Source organism: Nansenia antarctica (assembly GCF_963989245.1).
Source record: "Nansenia antarctica genome assembly, chromosome: 4".
NCBI lineage: Eukaryota > Metazoa > Chordata > Actinopteri > Argentiniformes > Microstomatidae > Nansenia > Nansenia antarctica.
The window spans coordinates 37160942-37182991 of NC_137689.1; the positions used below are offsets into that span (position 1 = coordinate 37160942).

Consider the following 22050-nt stretch of genomic DNA (forward strand, 5'->3'; position numbering starts at 1 on the left):
GCAACAGCCTTGCTGTCAAGACTCAGCCGTAAAAGACAGGAGCGCTGGGAGGAGGCCATTGACTCCATCGACTTCTCGCACTCCAGCCGTAAGGCATGGAGTATCATGAACAATCTCACTGGTAGGTCCAGACACTCCCCCCGTCACTGCCCCATCTCTGCAAATAAAATCGCATCACAATTTGTGAAAAGTGGGTCATACGAGGGCAAAGACCGCGAGTCGTCTCGACTTGTGGCAAAAGAAGTGTCAGACCTCTGGAGGGCCCCAACACCTAGCAGTGACTACATCTCCGGTGAATTCACCCCGGAGGAGTTCGCTGCTGCCCTCCAGCATGATTCCATCAGCCCGGAGCTTATTCTCCATGCCGCACCCGCCTTGAAATCCTGGCTGAGAGCGTTCCTCACTTCCTGTTTGCGCCAACTCAAGATCCCCAAAATCTGGCGAAGAGCCCTAGTTGTTGCGATCCCTAAACCGAATAAGCCTGAAGGGGACCCTAAGAGTTACCGTCCCATCTCTCTGCTATGCATCCCCTTCAAGATCCTCGAGCGTCTCATCTACGCCCGCATTGAACCAATTGTCGACCCGCTGCTCCCACGTGAGCAGGCCGGGTTCCGACGCGGGAGGTCGACCGTAGATCAAGTCACCCTTATGACTCAAGACATCGAGGATTGCTTTTCGGCAAAAAAGAAGGCCGGGGCCGTCTTTATAGACCTGACGGCTGCCTACGATACCGTATGGCATCGCGGCCTCTCCTGCAAGCTGCTCCGCCTGCTGCCGGACAGGCACATGGTCAGAATGATCATGGAGCTCATCCGTAACCGCAGCTTTACCCTCACCACCGGTCGCGGACAGCTAAGCAGGCTCCGACGCCTTAAGAACGGCGTCCCTCAGGGATCGGTCCTGGCCCCCCTCCTCTATAATATCTACACCTATGACCTGCCCAACACACTCTCGCGGAAGTACGCCTACGCAGACGACCTCGCAGTGGTGTACTCTGCTGGAAATTGGCAGTCTGTGGAGGGGATTCTGAGCCAGGACATGCAGACACTAGTGGCATACTTCCGGAAATGGAGATTGAAGCTTAGCGAGGCAAAGACGGTGTCGGCTGCCTTCCACCTTAACAACAGGGAGGCTAAACGTGAGCTTAGAGTACACCTAGATGGAACTCCCCTGCCATGTTCTGCTGAGCCAATCTATCTCGGCGTGACATTGGACAGGACGCTCACGTTTCGCCGACACCTCGAGTCACTGCGCAAGAAGTTAACAGCTCGTGTGGCGTTGATGAGGCGACTGGTTGGCTCGGGCTGGGGCGCCGGCGCAAGGACCTTGCGCACGGCAGCCCTAGCCCTAGTTTATTCAACTAGTGAGTACTGCGCCCCAGTATGGTGTCGCAGTGCCCACACCCGCCTCATCGACTCGCCTATAAACGAAGCCTTGCACATTGTGACAGGATGCCTGCGTCCTACCCCCGTGGACAACCTTCCCATCCTAGCAGGCATCCAGCCCGCAGGCCTCCGCCGCATGGGAGCCACAGCACGTCTCGCCTGCCGGGCCGTGGAGCTTAATAACCATCTGCTCCATGATAGGCTCACTATAACAGCGGAGCCCTCCCGGCGTCTCAAGTCGAGACACCCATTTGTGCCTGCCGCACAGGATCTCAGGCAGCAATGCAGAGATCTCAACATCAGTGCGGCAGGATGGGCGGATTATATGTGGCGCGCGGAGTGGGAGGCTAACACCTCCAAACTCCGCGACCACATCCCAGTCGCCGGCGCTGAGCCCCTCGGGATGGACTTGTCAAGGCTATCCTGGGTGAGGCTCAATCGTCTCCGGACCGGCGTCGGGCGTTTCCGCTCATCAATGCACAGATGGGGCTTGGCCCCAAATGCGTCGTGCGAGTGTGGCGCAGAGGACCAAACCGCAGACCATATTATCCTGGATTGCCCGGTGTACCACCCACCCAACGGGATGCATGGTCTGTCGGTACTAGATGACGAGACGATGACGTGGCTTCTGGAGGGGTGTCCAGAAATATAGCCCGGGTGAGCCCCTCAATCAGGTCTCGGGGTGGTAAAAGGGTAGCCCCTCGGCCCCGAGCCTGGTGGAGTGGAGAGGAAAAACAACAACCCATACGCCGAAGATGACGCCATGGCTCTAGAAACTATACATTTAGACAGAAACGCAGTATAACCGGGCGTTGCCATTGTTATTATAGCGGCACCTTGTCTGGGTGTATTCAATTCATTGCATGAAAACGAAAGCGTCAGTTATTTCCCGAACGTTGCGGTCTGTCGATCTCGATAGGAGAACCGTTTCGAGGTTCCATTTAAGGATGGTTATCTTCCTCGTGTTCATACGGTCACGGGGGTGTGTCGTTTTCCATGGTAGCAGCCCGGGAAGTGGTTAGAAGATCGCATTGAAGCCCCACTTACTCACAACTGAGCCAGGCAACACAACACACTTATCTCTATGGACCCCAGGGTCGCTCCGTATGTCTACATCTCTTGCAGAAAACATTAAATGCTTTGTACTCACCAAAACAACTGATTATTTGAACACAAAATCCATCCTCCTTTCTTTCCTCAAGAAGACTTCAATGACTCTGTTGTACAGTTGATCAGTTCCACCAATAAGTCCTTTTACATGGATATCGTCGCTAACGTCGGGGTTCGGCTTGTAGAACAACACCTTCCATCTACACAAATTAGCGAGATCAAGTTTCAGTGTGTTAGCTCCGCCTCCCAATAGTTTGTATCCAATCAAAAGACGTGAAGGGGCTGATCAGGTGCTCCGCCATCCAGAAGGCCCCTTCGTCGGATTTGCTTGGATTTGCTGCCAACTCGAGATCTGACCACGGCACGCCACAGCTCTTTTCTCGCTCACTTTAAATTACAATCTGTACTCGCGCCACTGTTGAATCTGCAGGCGGGCAGATTTCTTGGTACCCTGGCAACACATTATGGCTGAATTTGATTGGATAAAAGCTAAAGGCCAGCCCTCCAAATGTCTGGAAGCAGCGCAACCAAGAGGAAAGCTATGAAATGAAGAGAATAGACTACGGGAATAATTTAATACATATTTGTAGAAAAAATATATAAAAATTAAATGTATATTCTGATGATGTTTAGGCCAGCAGAGAAGGCCTTGCTGGCCCTGACGGCACACCACTGCTATATACTGTATATTGATTGATTGATTGATTGATTGTACTTTATTGTCCCCGAGGGGAAATTTGTCTTGGGCATGGTACTTTCATGCTTCAAGTGCAACAGTGACGATACATACAACATACAGTAGACAAAGTAAACAACAGGACAGCAACAAACATTGAGTGACATTGGCAGCAGTTTCCACCTGGACATGGCATCATTTGGTATAAATATATATTGCACATAACCCTTCAAGTGGTGTTTTCGAATATTGCACATGGCCCTTCAAGTGGTGTCTAAGATAAAGTGCAGGTGCTAGTGATCATGTCCTAATCATCGTTTCTGCTTGAGAGAATTGGTTAGTTTAATGGAGAATGGGACAAATGATAGTTTTAAGAGCTTATAGTTACATCTTGGCATGCGAAGCCTTCTACCTAGGGGGAGAACTTCGTATTCTGTGGAGAGCGGATGTTGGGGGTCTGCGATTATCTTGTTAGCCTTGTCCAGGACAGCTTTTTCATATAGTTTATTTAGGATCACATAGTCTCTTTCACCTACAATTTTCATAGCTGTTTTGTGAATGCTGACTAGTCTGTTTTTTTGTTGTACAGTTAAGTTGCCAAACCACACAATTATTCCATATCTGATTACACTTTCAACAACGGACTGATAGAAAATTCTCATGTAATTCTCTCTATATATATATATATATAGTTTGTATATATACTGTGCCCAGCACGATTGCCACGCCATGGCAGTTTACTTCACCACACCACGTCGACCGACAGCTGTAGTTGACACATACACACACACACACACATACACAACCTTCTGCCCCCTTCGGTGCATCGCGTTGGCACCTCGTCTCCTGCCCCGTGCCAACGATGCCACGCTACACACACACACACACACGCTACACACACACTCACGCTACACACACACACACACACACTCGTTTTGCAGGTGCTAACGATCCTGCCGCGGATGCCCGCCCGCCCCGGCCGCTCTCCCTCTCCCCTGTTGTTTTCTCATTAGCGGCTGATTTCCATTGTTGCCACGGCGAGGAGGGAGAGAGAGGGAGCGAGGGCAGGTCTGCCTGGGCTCTGAGGGTGTGTGTGTGTCGTGTTTGTGGTGTGTATCGTGTATGTCCTGTGTGTGTGTGTGTGTGTGTGTGTGTGTGTGTGTGTGTGTGTGTGTGTGTGTGTGTGTGTGCGTGTGTCTCGGCTGGAACCGGTTTCGGCAGCATTTGGGGTTAGTTTAGATTCTTTCAGCTCATTTCAATTTCAAACAGCCGATTTCTCTGCAAAGTTGTATGACATGAAGCACTTCAAACAGCCTCTCGCTGAACTCTCCAGGGGCGGAGCTACGAGGGGAAGCTAGCCGCCACTTAGCTGCCGTTCACTGTAGTAGTAGTAATAATAATAATAATAATAATAATAACTTTATTTGTATAGCGCTTTTCCTGCTAACGTTGCAGCTCAAAGTGCTCCAATCATTATATAATCATCGTTTAATTATTTTGCCATTTAAAGGCAATATTAAAAAGATGGGTTTTTAATCTTGACTTGAACATATGTGCTGAGGTTGCATCCCTAATGTAAACTGGCAGTGCATTCCACAATTTGGGTGCATAAAATGAGAATGCAGCCTCACCAAATCTCTTCTTTTGTACATGTGGTACACAGAGAAAACCAGCGTCAGAAGACCTGAGAGCTCTATTGGGCTGATATGCTAGCAAAAGGTCTTTCAGATATTCTGGTGCTGTGCCAGTGAGAGCTTTATAAACAAGCAGAAGGATCTTGAAATCTATTCTGAGCTTAACAGGAAGCCAGTGTAGAGTTTCTAAAATAGGAGTTATATGAGCTCTTCTGCTTGTTTTGGTTAAAACTCTCGCTGCTGCATTTTGGACTAATTGCAGCTGGCCAATTTAGACTATTGAGACGCACTCTGCATGTCTCCTCACCCTCCTGGCTGTCTGTGTGTTCCTCAGGGTACGCTGCAGAAGTTCGTAGACGACCTGTTCGAGACCATCTTCAGCACGGCACACAGGGGCAGCGCCCTCCCGCTGGCCATCAAATACATGTTCGACTTCCTGGACGAGCAGGCCGACAAACACTCCATATCAGACTCGGACGTACGACACACGTGGAAGAGCAACTGGTGAGTGTATCCTGAGTGCGGTGGAATCCCAAATCTTGAGGTTGCGTCATGATGAGTGTCTCATCAGCAGCTTCTCATATAAAAAATAATAATCCACTTCCCCCCCCCCATCCCTCCCTTCCTCCCCATCTTCTTCTCACCCCCAGCCTTCCTCTGCGGTTCTGGGTGAATGTGATCAAGAACCCCCAGTTTGTGTTTGACATCCACAAGAACAGCATCACCGACGCCTGCCTGTCTGTGGTGGCCCAGACCTTCATGGACTCCTGCTCCACCTCGGAACACAAGCTGGGCAAAGACTCTCCCTCCAACAAGCTGCTCTACGCTAAAGACATCCCCAACTACAAGAATTGGGTGGAGAGGTACGATAAACTGTTCAGTTCTATATTCAATCATTAAGAATCATTAGACTTGATTCTCGATGCGAGATCACCATCGTTATTCAGTTCGGTAGATCTTTCCTCGAAGGGCAACTCGACTGCAGGAAATCACCAACAAGGACAAATAGGAAACAGTCACATAGTAATACAGAAAAAGGCATCACATAAAAATGCCATGGGCACTGAGTAAGTTAGAGGTTGTTGCGCCTGGCTAAATCTATCTCCATTGAACTGTTTGCAAATTCTATCCCCTGCAATGAATCCCCCTAAATCTATACCCCACCCCCCACCATTTCATTCCCACTAGCTCTTAATTCAACTCAATTCAAATGCTTTATTGTCCTGACTATTAAAAAAAAAAAAAGATTGCGAGATACAACTCTTAATCTTTCTCTCTCTCTGTGTCTCTGTCTCTCTCTCACTCTCTCTCCCTCTCTCCCTCTGTCTCTCTCTATCTCTGCGTCTCTGTCTCTCTCTCTGCGTCTCTGTCTCTCTCTCTCTCTCTGCCTCTGCCTCTCTCTCTGCCTCCCTCTCTCTTTGCGTCTCCGTCTCTCTCTGCCTCTCTCTCTGTCTCTCTCACTCTCTCTCTCTGTCTCTCTCTCACTCTCTCTCTGTCTCTCTCTCACTCTCTCTCTGTCTCTCTCTCACTCTCTCTGTCTCTCTCTCTGTCTCTCTCTCCATCTCTCTCTGCCCCTCTCTCTCTCTCTGCCCCTCTCCATATCTCCCTCTCTCTCTCCCTCTCTCAGGTACTACTCAGACATTTCGCGGATGCCAGCCATCAGCGACCAGGACATGAGTGCCTACCTGGCAGAGCAGAGCCGCCTGCACCTCAGCCAGTTCAACAGCATGAGCGCGCTACACGAGATCTACTCCTACATCGTCAAGTATAAGGATGAGGTGAGATTGGGGCGGGGCGGAGGGGCTGCTAAAAGAACCTCCTCTCTCCTCCATAGGGAACATGGTTATGGACTGTTATGGTGCTTCTCCATTGACCAGAACAGGACGGCACGCATTAGTGTCTTACCTCCCGTACCGTATGTTCAGAAACGCTTCTCCATTATACACAACAGACCCGGAGCGAGTCGGGACAGTAGGAGGAGTAAAGCGTCATAAGAGCACGCCGCGGTGGTGACGTATAGATTCACCAGACACAACACAGCCATGACATAGCGAAACGGAGGAACTTGAAGCTACGCTGTACTTTTTCGTCGGCATTTGGTTCATTATTAACCATAGTTACTTTTTCTAGAAATGCAGAGAAAGAGAAAGGAAGCAATTGAGAGTGAACCAGTCATTTGACTAGATTGAACAAGTCATTTAACAAGTCATTCTCTAGGGACTGTTGTACAAGCCTGTTGTGGTATTTAAAAAATGGCGGTTAGCGGTGAACTCGAATATGAACCTGGGATGACCTTATTGTGACGATTTCCATCGACCAATCAACGGTCTGCAGCGTCATATAGTAGCACGGAGAGCACCTTTCGCTCTGAGTCAGTACGGGTACCACGGCCCGGTACGGCCCAGTTGGCAGTGGAGAAAGCAAAACAAAGCGGGAGCACCGGTGACGGTACGGTACTGGACGGTAGTGGAGAAGCACCATGACTGCACTGTGGAGACGGTCGCTCTGTTACAGCGTTTCACTGTACCTCAGTTTGTCTGAGGTTTTCTCCCCTTTAGAAACTCTCCTCCCCGGTGCGTTCTGAGCAGGAACAGAGGAAAGACTTTTCATGTGATTTGCGCCCAGCCTTAGATATCAAGGGGGAAACTTTCATCGCTTCTTTCCGTCAGGTTCTCGAGCTTCTCCGTTCTAGCTCTCCAAGAAAGTTTCCAGTTTCCGATCTAAAGCTGATGTCGCACAAGTTGATGTTTAACACTAGAACAGCCGTGCCTTTTTTTTTTTTACCTACTAAAAGAGCCGCCTCTTTACAATTCTCAAGCTGCTATTTACACACAACGACCACTAGTTGGCCGCTTGTAAATTAGCCTGCTTCCTACACAGCAAAATAGCTTCATACTAGCTTATCCTGATGTGATTTTGAAAATGTAAGGATACTGGGTGGTAAAACGCACATATCTAGGAAAAGTCATGAAAGGAGGGTCCTGAAATTTGATCGAGTGCAACGATACAACTTTTTTCTTTACTCACAGTAAAACACCTCATGGCTGTTCTAGTATTAAAATGGACTCCTCGTCTCTGTGTGTGTGTGTTCAGATCCTGTCAGCTCTGGAGAGGGATGAGCAGTCACGCAGGCAGAGACTGCGGAGCAAGCTGGAGCAGGTCATCGACACAATGGCCCTGGCGAGCTGAGGACCGACCGACCCGCCAGACCTTCGTCCGACTTCCTCTTCCTCGCCATCTCTACTCTTCCTCGCTCTCTCTCTCTCCTCACCAAGAGAAGAATTCACTAGAACTCAAGACAGCGTGGTTCTCAACCCTCCCCCCCACCCCCCCCCAAAAAAACACAAAAAAAACCACGATGGACAAAGACTGCAAGGACAGACGCAGGACACTGCACGGGGGGATTCGGCAGAGGTGGGCGGATCTGTGTGTGTGTGTGTGTGTGTGCGTGTGTGTGTGTGTGTGTGCGTGTGCGTGCGTGTGCGTGCGTGTGTGTGTGTTTGTGGGTGTCAGAGACCGGGACACTGGACATTTCACACTCTCACACACACACGGCAAGACCGCAACACCGGAAAGCATTTGGTTGGTTATGGTCGCTGTTGTCCTTGTGTATTTTTCCCCTTTTTGATTTCCTGAGTTTCGCTGTGCTGACGACCACGTTCCTGACAGCCAGGACAGCCGCCGGAAAAGGAACTTGAATTGTTGGCGTCACGAACAGGATGGATGCCTTTTTTGGACATTAACTATCCTCAGAGCCAACGGGGAGAGAGGCTCCTCGGGTCACGTGTAGTTGGGGTCAAAGTTCAAGGACATTGTTTTGTGTTTTTTTCTTCTTCTTTTTTTGTTGTAAAAATGTTTAATCAACTGCCCACTCTCCGATCTCTCGCCACTTGTGTTACTGCTGAATTTGCACAATTTACAGAAACGTTACAAAGGAAGACTATATAGATATTATATATAAATACAACTACATTTTTAAGGAAACAAAGGTTAGGGTTAAAACATTTTTTTTCCATTTTAACCAACAAACACAGTTAAAAGAAAAAAAAATAAGAAAAAAAAGACATCAATGAAATTTGATATTTCAAGGAAAAAACCTATGTCGGAAAAAAAAAACTATGGAAAAAAGTAAAAAGTTGTCCTGTGCCATGTTTTCTTTGAATGTTGTTTAGTGCAAATACATTTTGTTAGATGGAATGTGCTACAGTTTGATTTAAATATGACAATGCCTAGTGACTGAAAAGAAGAATTGTTTGAATAATAAAAGATGGGAAGATGCACATGGACCTGGCGGGGGTTTAGGGAGACATACATATTATTGTCATTTGTTTCTGTATCGGAAAAATGGCTGTAAAAAAACGTTCTGTGAAAAAAGTGCTGTCATTTTCAATTCTCAGTGCAATGTTGTTTTTTCCCCAGAACCAAACACACACGCACTCCATTGTGACCTTAAACTGAGAGCTCTTGTCAATCGTCCCGCGCTAATGAATATGACAGCTTGTCTGTGGCTGAACAAATGAAGTACATTGCACTACTTGAAACTAGATACATTTTTACCCCCGCTACCAGTTAGCCACATCTGATCCTCAATGGGGGTATACAGTAGGTTAATGATTGAATGCTACATCTTGGGGTGCGGGGGAGTGGCCAGGCTGTAGAAAAATAATGACAACCTCATATAGCCCAACCTTCCTCTATTTCTTGCTCTGTCTCTTTCTTCCCCACGTAGACGCCCTGGTCTCCTAGACAGAGCCAAACAGAGCCAGACCTGGTCTCCAGACCTGTGGCGCTCTCGGCCTGTCGCCCTCCCGTCGCCACGGTAGCGGTGTGATGAGGCCAGGTAGCTTCTCTCTTCTGTCTAAGCCTCTCGGTCTGAAACAACAAAGTGGGGAAAAGCCTTTTTCAGCTCCAGGGCTTCTCTCTGTCTCTCTCTCTCTGTCTCTCTCTCTCTCTCTGTCTCTCTCTCTCTTTCTCTCTCATCTCTCCCAATGCTATTATGCAAATAGAGAGGCAAGGTGACGATACAACAGAGGGCTTTCTCCACCCAATATTGACATGAGACGGGTGCTTTAGCTCTCACCCATAGGGGGGTTGGAGAGGATATGGGTGGTAAGGGGGAGGCGGGGGGTGGGGGGTGGGGGTTAGACACCTCAGTTCATTAGCAACACAAGGCAAAGTAACCCCCCCCCCCCTTAGCCTCTGGCCCTTGTTTAAAGACAAGCCTATTGCCATGTGTGGCTTATAAGCTTTTAATGATTTTTTTTTTTTTTTAAGCCCTGGAGTTATGGTTTTGACTTTGTGGTGAGTTATTTCTTTTTTATTTTCATTTCCTATTTTTCTCTGCTTGCCGAAACACCAAACTGTGGTCTGTAATGTTTTTGTTGATGTTTTTTTATTTTGTAAATTGTATACTTTGTTTATTCATTAGGAACCCAAGCTATTTGCCTTTTTTTTTCATAATCAGGTTGATTTTTGTTGCTGTTGTTGTTTTTGTGTGTCTCCTTCTGTTCAAAGTGTATAATGTACATTAACGGTACACAGAAGAGGAATATTGTTCTTTGGCTTTCTTAAGGTTGAGTACATAACTGATCAAAACAGGTTTCTTTTCCTGGTCTCAATCAGATCAATGGAAGATGTTCCATCAGACAAGCATTGGTGTTGTTTGTGATGGAAATGTGACTTTGCTGCTTTACTCCCGACTTTGTTTGCAAACATTAGGGCTGTCATTTGACTCTAATCATTAATGCTGTTTCTATTAATTGTGCCAAAATAACACAATACAATTTAATCAGAATTCAGATGCAGAACTCTAAATATTCTTCCTTCAAGAGGAGAAACACTGATGGATACAACAGCTCCAGTGTACTTCCTGCTATCGGTCCCTCTCCACATGTTGTTGGTCATTGTCCTTCCAGAAAGGTCCATCATCTATACTGTAGGTCCTTTGACAGCCCAACATAATTCTTTCAGGGACCTCTCATCCTGTTGTTAGCTCGCTCGGACCAGACGGCACCCAAAACGTATAGCTCCAAAACAGGGTTCCTTTTAGAGAAATCATGTGCCTGGCTGACCTGTACTGTAGGTGAGAAGCCGTCGCACAAGGAATGAGATTTGTTGCAGTCATCCATATTTATGTGCAACATTGCAAAAAAAATAAAAATACACTGAAATGTGCTTCGTCCACTTAACAAGGGGTTTCTACATGCTTTAACAGCACTTTCCCCCCTGAGTGTTTGACTTTGGAAGTTTTTGCAGTGCTTTTATGTTCCGTTGCTCTTACATCATGAGTACAACGAACAGATTGCTTCCTAGGCCAGAGCTCCAGTGATCTTTTTTACAGAGGGTCCATGAATTATCATCATCATCATCATCATCATCATCATCGTAACCAAATATTGGGAGAAATCCACCTTCCCCCTCCATAGCATAACACACATGCTGCTCAGCCTGTCCAAGCTATTTACTGTGCTTCTCTGATGATCACCACCCTGGGTGGACTTGAGTGTTGTAGATACAACCTATCCTCCATTCTCAACCTATCCTCCATTCTCAACCTATCCTCCATTCTCAACCTATCCTCCATTCTCAGGGTCTCTCACATTGCGGTTCTAGTTGAGTTGTACAGTTTGGTTGTTTAAACATTACAGCTGGGGGCGGGGGGGAGAGGGTTTAGCTTGCTTACTATTTGCATGACTGCTTGAGTTTTTAGACCAATCTGCTTTGCAAGTCAGGAAGCTTCTTTAGGGAGACGCGATTAGTTTTTTCTTCCCCCCCCCCCCCCCCCGAAATAAATGAGATTGATTATGTTTTCTATGGTGGTTTGACCCTAACCCTAACCCTTGTATTAAATGTCATTGAAGTGGTACGATGTAGAGCATGTCCATTGGGTACTATCATGACCATTTGAAGGGGATCAGGGGGATCTAAGCCTACACACTCCTGTCATAAGAACAACAGTACCTGTCCCAATAGTCTGGAGCAGTTTAACACCGACCACACACCGCCTCATGCCATTTAGCAGGTGTGTGTGTCGACAAAATGTGTCATGAACCGTTTGAACTTCTCAAGCTAAAGGAAGTGATCTAGAACACTTCTACACCCCAAGCATTAGAGTCACTTACAGTATCCTGTCACGCTACAGTAAGAATCCTGTTGTCTTTCCAAGCCCTGACTGGATCAGTTGGAGTTCCTGCCACCATTTTGTTTCTCCTCCTTTCTTTCTTCCAATTGTGTCAAATTCAGGAGCTCTCCTTCTTTCCAAATGACAAACTGCATAGGACACAAGAAACAACAATTGAAACAAATAAAACAAATGAATTTCAGACAAAAATGGCAAAGGAATTTTCATACTACAATAATAATTCTGATACAGTACGTTTAAAAAAAAAAAAGAGTTTCAGACTTGAGGCAACTGTCATTTTGTAAATATTCTGTTATTTCCTATTTTGCAGATTTACTACTTGTAAATAAACACGCATCAAGGAGGGATTAAACATTCTTTGCTAAATAAATGGTGTTGCGCTCTGTTTTTATCTGCCATTTGCAATAACTGTTAGTGAGGCTGATAGGCATAACAATTGTGCATTTTATGACTAAAGCATGAAACTTTCTACAGTGTTTCTATAGACTGTAAACTTCATTTTTAGACGTGGAACCACTTCAGATTTTACCTCTGGCGTCAGGTAGACTCTAAAGAAATGTCACTAATTTTCAGGAGTAAAATATTTCTGCAAATCATTCTAGAATGTTACTGTGCAATCTAGAACTTCCATTAACTGCAATGTATAATGTCTGCTTGAGTGCATTATGACATCAAATGGAATATTTAGAATGTATGCAACATTCTTAGAACATGGAAGCAATTTACCATGAGAGGAAGGGGGTTGTGGACTCATTTACCACTGGTACAGGGTTGGAAAAACTGAAATCTGAAAACCTGAAAACCTTTTTTTTATTATTCACTTATTTGTTTTTCTCATTTTTCTCATTCTATGATCATGATAGAATGATAGAATGATCATAGAATCATTTGAGCATATTGCACTTTGAGCTGCAACGTTTGCAGGAAAAGCGCTATACAAATAAAGTTATTATTATTATTATTATTATTATAGTATAATATGATATATTATTATCATTCTAAATAATAATAAAGTATAATAAAAAACATGTCTATGATCATTCTATCATTCTATAGTATAATGTGATATATTATTATCATTCTAAGGAAAAAATAAATAAAGTGATTTTTCACTTTATTCTTTTTTTATCATTCTATGATCATTCTAACATTCTTTAACATTATATATATAATATAATATATAATATATATTATAATATTATATATATATATATAATATACATATAACATTATTCTAAGGAAAAATAAATAAAGTGAAAAAAATTGAAGAAAAAGAACACAGTATACTATGTTCTTTAAAAAAATAAAAAAAATAAAAAGGGTTACGGTTAGGGTTAAAAAATAAATAAAGTGGGAAAAAAATGAAAAAACCTAACCTTAACCCTATGATCATTCTATCATTCTATAGTATAATATGATATATTATTATCATTCTAAGAAAAATAAATAAAGTGGAAAAAGAACATGTTCTTTTTTCATTCTTTTTCACTTTATTATTTTTTTAAATCATTTTTATCATTGTATGATCATTCTATCATTCTAGAGTCTACCTGACACTAGAGGTCAAATCTGAAGTGGTTCCACGTCTAAAAATGAAGTTTACAGTGTAAAGAAACACTGTAGAAAGTTTCATGCTTTAGTCATAAAATGCACTGCCGCACTATTTCAGTCATACGGGTCATTATGCAAGTAAGCAGCTCGGCTTCATTTCCTTGAGACGAGTCTATGAACCTAACCGATCCCTACAGACACACACACATTTTCCAACAGTTATTGGTAACTGAACACAGTACTAATGAGGTCAGGGCCTGGGGCAACATCGCAAGTGACTCTCTTCTCCTCTACCTCTGCAACGCCCTCCAACCACATCCTTAGAAGGCAATGTCGTTACTCACAGAGACACCATGGTCATTGATTGATTGAAAACTTTATTAGAAGATTTGCAGAAGTAGGTACATGAAAGTACATATTACATACATGGTCAACTAACAGGATAAAAACCCAAGAAAGCCACTGGCTTATTTCAATTGGGGTCCTTGATTCTCAATTCATCGTTACATGTAAGACAGACAAAAAAAAGCTAGTACTATCTACAAGATAATACAGACAAATAACTATTACTATCTACAAGATAAACACACATCCATCATGGGAAGAACAATACAACAAAACATAAGGTATGTACAGCGGGTAGGACAGGTGGGGACATACACCACAGGTGGGGGCGGGGGACAAAACACAAAGTATGTACAGTGGGTAGTTCGGGTCTTTTAATCTGATTTTTGATTTAGAGGGTCCAGTTACGGATTGCAGCCTCCTGTAAATGTTTTTTGAGAGTGGTTTTGAAGGTGGGCAGTGTTTTGCACTCCTTTAAGATTATAGGAAGGGCGTTCCACATTTTTACTGCATAGTTTGCAAACGAGTTTAACCCCTTGTTTGTGGTGCAACGCGGTTGAACGTGGTTCGTGGAGCTTCACATCTCTTCACATCTCTGCTTCCTGGGTGTGTTTTAATGTACTCATGCATGTCCCCCTCGCCATACATCTTCCTAACACTGTTCATCTTCCTAACACTGTTCATCGCTTTCTGCTCCACAAGATGATTTGGAATAGTAGCTCTGTGTGTGTGAGAGAGAGAATGACATTCGGTGTGTGTGTGTGTGTGTGTGTGTGTGTGTGTGTCTACATGGAGCATATTGCAATGTGGAAAGGTACCGTATGGAGGATATTTTGAAGCCACCACGGGCCCTGTGTTTCTGCGTGCTCCAGCTTAACGTCAGCACTTTCCCCCCACGGACTCAATGAGCCCAGATAGACAGGAAAGCGTTATCGTTTGCAGCATGTGTAACCAGCCAGGCTAATTCAATTAAAATTCCATCCGAGGAGGAACGCTGAAATTGCGTAATGGTCGTGGGAGCGCTGAATCTAGTAATGATCCTGTCAGGAGGCAAATGATCTCTCCTCGCTAACATTATGATGAATTCCTCTGAAAGCACAAGACGCTCGTTTTCCTGCCCGCATTTGAAATGCTGTTGCCATAGTTAATAAAGCCATGAGCTGCTTTTTTTTTCTTTTCTTTTTTCTTCTTCTAATCTCGTTGGGTTAGAGCTGAAGAGTGGCACCATGTGTTTTATCACACACTAAACTGAATGGAATTGGAATTCTATTTTCACAGAGGAGTCTTTCGGTATCTGTCAAAGTGCATCGCGTCAGGAGCCCGGCGGAACAGAGAAACATTGGTGCTGGGGTATCTGGGGCTCTTCGATCCGGCGCGCGGTTCAGTTGTTGCGTGCGAGGCTGAGGTGACAGCCGTGACCGGCCGGGGGAAGCTACCAGCAGGATTACTGTCAACGTTCTTAACTCAGAGGTGAAGAGAATAGGGTGATTGAGGTGTGTGTGTGTGTGTGTGTGTGTGTGTGTGTGTGTGTGTGTGTGTGTGTGTGTGTGTGTGTGTGTGCGTGCGTGCGTGCGTGCGTGCGTGCGTGCGTGCGTGCGTGTGTGTTTTGGAAGGGTTTTAGAGTATTCTCTAACCTTCAGTCCACCCTCCCACACACACCCACACACACACACACACACACACACACACACACACACACACACACACACACACACACATCTGTTCTCTGAAAGGAATAATTGCCCCACTCTAACGCTAACGGAACCAAAGAGCTGTAGGAGGTGTGTCAGGTGTATAGGTCTCCAGTTGGGTATGTTAGAGGAATGAGACATTTGAAAGCATAAGTTTCACTCCAGACATTTCTGGAAAAAAAAGAGTTTGAGAGTATACATTGCTAATTAATCAATCCTAATTTAATCAGTGCTCGCCAACACTGTGGGTAGTCAAATCTATATGACATTTGAGACTTATGTGATCTTCCATCAAGCTGTCTTAGGTATCCATGTAGCTTGTTTTGTGGGGGGGCCTGCAAGCTTTTATGACTCTTATAGTCCATATGCAGCATCTAAATCCTCTCTCTTAAAGGGGCCAGATGAATACCCTTCAATACCCATATGTAAGGAGTGGCCTTTATAGGATTGCCACCCGTCCCTTAAAATACGGAATCGTTCCGTATCTGACTGTTAAAAGATGCGTCCCGTTTTGAACCAATACGGAACGCTGTTTGTTCCGTATTTTCAATCCACCCGCATTGCGTGATTCCTCCAATATATCATACAGAGCTGCCAAGTCTTTTATTTTTGAAATTCCTTTAAATAAAGCTACCGGACACGAGTTTCGTGGCATCTTTCTGCACGCGCGTTAACTTGAGTCTGCAATCGAAGCGGGAGGCGCGCACTGCTGGAAGAACCTGTGTTCACTCGAGCTGCATGTAATAGTCAGGTTCACTATGTTTCAATTTAAACTTTCGTGGGAATTTTTTGGGGATTTGCTAATCTATACATTTTTGGAAAGGGCATTGTATGAGGAATCAGAAAATATATGTTTCCATTTGCACAGATGTCTGAAAGGCGGCCATCTTGGCATTTACAAAATGGCCGCCATAATACACACGTTTTGTAATATCTTGGCTTCTAAATAAGCTAGAACATCTGCTAAACCTACATTTTCAGGGTCAAGGAATCCAATGGTTGTAGTTACAAAGCTATTTTTTGTATTCTTCAAAAAAAAAATAAGTATATGGGCACAGGCAGCCATTGCTCTGCAGGATCCATAATTGGATCCCCTGCAAAATTGGTAGTCCAAACATGAGGATGGCATGCTTAAACCAACAACCACAGACGTCCTCCCAGCCCCAAAGTCCATCATTGAGATGGTACAATGCAAATGCAAAACTGACTGTTCTTCTGGCAGATGTTCATGCAGAGCTAAGAACTTAGCCTGTACCGACATGTGTCAGTGCAGCAGCCAGTGCCAGAACGATGACGTTTCCCAAGCCGTGACGCACGAAAGTGATGATGATGAACTAATCTAACAGCCCAGCTCACATTGGCACGCATTGGACTCGCCATTCACATATCACATCACACATAGCATAAACGCTTATACATAGTCAAGAGACACAACCCGCCTGTCATTACACATAGAGTAAATACACATCCCACAAACAGATCAACCAGCACACTATACACTCCCCACATTCCTCCCATTCATTTATTTTTTTCATTTTTATCATTAAATATGATATACGGAGCTTATTCTCCATGCCGCACCCACCTTGAAGTCCTGGCTGAGAGCGTTCCTCACTTCCAGTTTGCGCCAACTCAAGATCCCCAAAATCTGGCGAAGAGCCCTAGTTGTTGCGATCAGGGGAGGCTGGTTCATTAGGTGCAATTGGGCAATGCCCCACCAAAGGGGGAAGAGAGAGATTTTTTTTCTATGACTTCTAGACAGTGTTGCTTCTGAATATCATAGTCCAATCAGCTAGTGTTCTGTGGAGTATATCATAGTCCAATCAGCTAGTGTTCTGTGGAGTATGTTCCAATCAGCTTCAAGTCCCGCCCCTTTCGGGGCAACTTTCAGTCTACTCGAAGTTGCACTAGGCTGTTCTCGTAGACTTGCATGTAAAATCTATTTTGGTAACTTCAGGCCATTCGGTCAATTGTCTATGGGGTTTTGGGACATGCACCGAAAGGGGCGGGACTTGAAGCTGATTGGAACATACTCCACAGAACACTAGCTGATTGGACTATGATATACGCCACAGAACACTAGCTGATTGGACTATGATATTCAGAAGCAACACTGTCTAGAAGTCATAGAAAAAAAATCTCTCTCTTCTCCCTTTGGTGGGGAGCCAGCCTCCCCTGCTTGAGGATATTACAACTGGACCTATTACCGAAGTCAAACTTCGTTTGTGGTCGCAATCTCCGCGCAATCTCCGCGCAATCTCCGCGGCTGTTAGGCTGCTACTGTTGGTGTTTTGCGAAGCCAGAATACACAAACTCGACCTGAAGGTAAGAGAGTCAGCTAAGATAAAAGCTACTTCAAACATTTAGTAATATCGTCAGCATGGTACGTTTTCTATTGTCGTCTTTTAGCTTGTTTGTTTATGTATTCAGCACACGCACACACACACACACACACACACACACGCACACACGCACACACACACACACACACACACACACACACACACACGCACACACGCACACACACACACACACACTCACACTCACACACTCACTAGAGGGGATGAAGAGGTCTGTACAGGGGGGTAGGGGGGATGAAGAGGTCTGTACAGGGGGGTAGAGGGGATAAAGAGGTCTGTACAGGGGGGTAGAGGGGATGAAGAGCCTCTCTGTACAGGGGGGTAGAGGGGATGGAGAGGTCTGTACAGGGGGGGTAGAGGGGATGGAGAGGTCTGTACAGGGGGGTAGGGGGGATGAGGAGGTATGTAGAGGTGGGTAGGGGGGATGAAGAGGTCTGTAGAGGTGGGTAGGGGGGATGAAGAGGTCTGTAGAGGTGGGTAGGGGGGATGAAGAGGTCTGTACAGGGGGGTAGAGGGGATGAAGAGGTCTGTACAGGGGGGTAGAGGGGATGAAGAGGTCTGTACAGGGGGGTAGAGGGGATGGAGAGGTCTGTACAGGGGGGTAGGGGGGATGAGGAGGTATGTACAGGGGGGTAGAGGGGATGAAGAGGTCTGTACAGGGGGGTAGAGGGGATGAAGAGGTCTGTACAGGGGGGGTAGAGGGGATGGAGAGGTCTGTACAGGGGGGTAGGGGGGATGAGGAGGTATGTACAGGGGGGTAGAGGGGATGAAGAGGTCTGTACAGGGGGGTAGGGGGGATGAGGAGGTATGTACAGGGGGGTAGAGGGGATGAAGAGGTCTGTACAGGGGGGTAGGGGGGATGAGGAGGTATGTACAGGGGGGTAGAGGGGATGGAGAGGTCTGTACAGGGGGTAGAGGGGATGGAGAGGTCTGTAGAGGTGGGTAGAGGAGATGTAGAGGTGGGTAGAGGTGATGAAGAGGTCTGTAGAGGTGGGTAGAGGGGATGAAGAGGTCTGTACAGGGGGGTAGAGGGGATGAAGAGGTCTGTACAGGGGGGTAGAGGGGATGGCGAGGTCTGTACAGGGGGGTAGAGCTATTCTCATGCTAAAATCGACTGTAAATCCAGATTTTAAAGTTGATATTCTTCCCCGTGGAGCATGCCCCCATAACCTGTGCCCCACCCAAAATGTTTAGCACCAGCCGCCACTGGTTGCGATCCCTAAACCGAATAAGCCTGAAGGGGACCCTAAGAGTTACCGTCCCATCTCTCTGTTATGCATCCCCTTCAAGATCCTCGAGCGTCTCATCTACACCCGCATCGAACCAATTGTCGACCCGCTGCTCCCACGTGAGCAGGCCGGGTTCCGACGCGGGAGGTCGACCGTAGATCAAGTCACCCTTATGACTCAAGACATCGAGGATTGCTTTTCGGCAAAAAAGAAGGCCGGGGCCGTCTTTATAGACCTGACGGCTGCCTACGATACCGTATGGCATCGCAGCCTCACCTGCAAGCTGCTCCGCCTGCTGCCGGACAGGCACATGGTCAGAATGATCATGGAGCTCATCCGTAACCGCAGCTTTACTCTCACCACCGGTTGCGGACAGCTAAGCAGGCTTCGACGCTTTAAGAACAGCGTCCCTCAGGGATCGGTCCTGGCCCCCCTCCTCTATAATATATACACCTATGACCTGCCCAACACACTCTCGCGGAAGTACGCCTACGCAGACGACCTCGCAGTGGTGTACTCTGCTGGAAATTGGCAGTCTGTGGAGGGGATTCTGAGCCAGGACATGCAGACACTAGTGGCATACTTCCGGAAATGGAGATTGAAGCTTAGCGAGGCAAAGACGGTATCGGCTGCCTTCCACCTTAACAACAGGGAGGCTAAACGTGAGCTTAGAGTATACCTAGATGGAACTCCCCTGCCATGTTCCGCTGAGCCAATCTATCTCGGCGTGACATTGGACAGGACGCTCACGTTTCGCCGGCACCTCGAGTCACTGCGCAAGAAGTTAACAGCTTGTGTGGCGTTGATGAGGCGACTGGTTGGCTCGGGCTGGGGCGCCGGCGCAAAGACCTTGCGCACGGCAGCCCTAGCCCTCGTTTATTCAACTAGTGAATACTGCGCCCCAGTATGGTGTCGCAGTGCCCACACCCGCCTCATCGACTCGCCTATAAACGAAGCCTTGCGCATTGTGACAGGATGCCTGCGTCCTACCCCCGTGGACAACCTTCCCATCCTAGCAGGCATCCAGCCCGCAGGCCTCCGCCGCATGGGAGCCACAGCACGTCTCGCCTGCCGGGCCGTGGAGCTTAATAACCATCTGCTCCACGATAGGCTCACTATAACAGCGGAGCCCTCCCGGCGTCTCAAGTTGAGACACCCATTTGTGCCTGCCGCACAGGATCTCAGGCAGCAATGCAGAGATCTTAACATCAGTGAGGCAGGATGGGCGGATTATATGTGGCGCGCGGAGTGGGAGGCAAACACCTCCAAACTCCGCGACCACATCCCAGTCGCCGGCCCTGAGCCCCTCGGGATGGACTTGCCAAGGCTATCCTGGGTGAGGCTCAATCGTCTCCGGACCGGCGTCGGGCGTTTCCGCTCATCAATGCACAAATGGGGCTTGGCCCCAAATGCGTTGTGCGAGTGTGACGCAGAGGACCAAACCGCAGACCATGTTATCCTGGATTGCCCGGTGTACCACCCACCCAACGGGATGCATGGTCTGTCGGTACTAGATGACGAGACGATGACGTGGCTTCTGGAGGGGTGTCCAGAAATATAGCCCGGGTGAGCCCCTCAACCAGGTCTCGGGGTGGTAAAAGGGTAGCCCCTCGGCCCCGAGCCTGGTGGAGTGGAGAGGAAAACAACTACCCATACGCCGAAAGAAGATCATTAAATATGCCATTAGGCTAAATATTTACCTGCCTCTGTATTGCCTTACTGGTTGCTGGCTGTTGCCATAACATCCAAAAATGTATAGATTAGCAAATCCCCCCAAAAAGCCAACAAAAGTTTAAATCATAACATTGAGACTATCTAATGCAGGAGGTTGTCATGATCATACTGTGGTCTGTGGACTCACGTATGGAAGTAATAGAAAAACAAAAATTTCTTAAAGTATAAGTTACACATTTTTATGTGATGATATTAATAAAAAAGAATACAAAAAATTGCTTTGTAACTACAACCATTGGATTCCTTGACCCTGAAAATGTAGGTTTAGCAGTTAAAATCAATGTTCTAGCTTATTTAGAAGCCAAGATATTACAAAACGTGTGTATTATGGCAGCCATTTTGTAAATGCCAAGATGGCCGCCTTTCAGACATCTGTGCAAATGGAAACATATATTTTCTGATTCCTCATACAATGCCCTTTCCAAAAATGTATAGATTAGCAAATCCCCAAAAAATTCCCACGAAATTATATAACAAACCTGACTATAAGTCTTAGAACGTAGCAAGCAGTGTTGCCAGATTGGGCTACTTTTGGTCACACTGGACGGGTGGATTCGGCAGCTTTTAGACTGGTTGCGCTGGAAATTGTCAATTCCGTCTGGCAACCCTGGTATCAAAGTATGTGCATACGTATCTGGTAGCCTGGTACTTTCAAATCGCAAGTTGTTTCATCCTCTGTTCTCTTTTTCGGGGTGATGGAGGAGAGATTGGCAGTGAAATATCCATGATGGGACTTTGCTCATCATCCTCCGTCCTCACACTCATGTTTTTCCCCCTCCATTAATCTTCTGTTATTCAACACGAGTGTGAAAACGGATTGTATCCTTTATCTCAAAGACACTATGGCATACCGTTTCTTAAATAGGCCTATTCACTTAATATTCACTTAATTTGGGTGAGATGATAGGCCTACTTTGCAACTTTACAGTTTTGGTAACAGTTTTTTGTTTCTCTACTGTAACATAATATAACATTGTTATTATTATTATTATTATTATTATTACAAATAAATACAACAATTGGGGGTCCCTAAAAAAAAAATCGCCCTGGTATGTCCTGCATGATAGCCATCTATGAGCAATGCACTGTAAGATGATGACCAAGGGTCTTTCTGCTGCTGACCAAGGGGCTGAGTCCTGTTGATGGGGCCCAATTTTCTTTTAGACTCTGTAGGCTACTGTATTTGTTTATTAA

The 22050-nt window shown here is 46.1% G+C and overlaps 1 protein-coding gene across 1 annotated transcript in view; it reads left to right on the top strand.

Moving 5' to 3' along the window:
• The window catches only part of plxna1b (plexin A1b), a gene marked incomplete at both ends in the record, with an annotated part of 276001 nt that extends 268007 nt beyond the window's left edge, over positions 1-7994 (top strand). Inside the window, 4 exon segments of the mRNA XM_080529347.1 lie at positions 5140-5309; positions 5456-5668; positions 6433-6583; positions 7899-7994. Coding sequence (XP_080385473.1) covers positions 5140-5309; positions 5456-5668; positions 6433-6583; positions 7899-7994 — 630 coding nt within the window.
• Positions 7995-22050: the final 14056 nt, after the last annotated feature.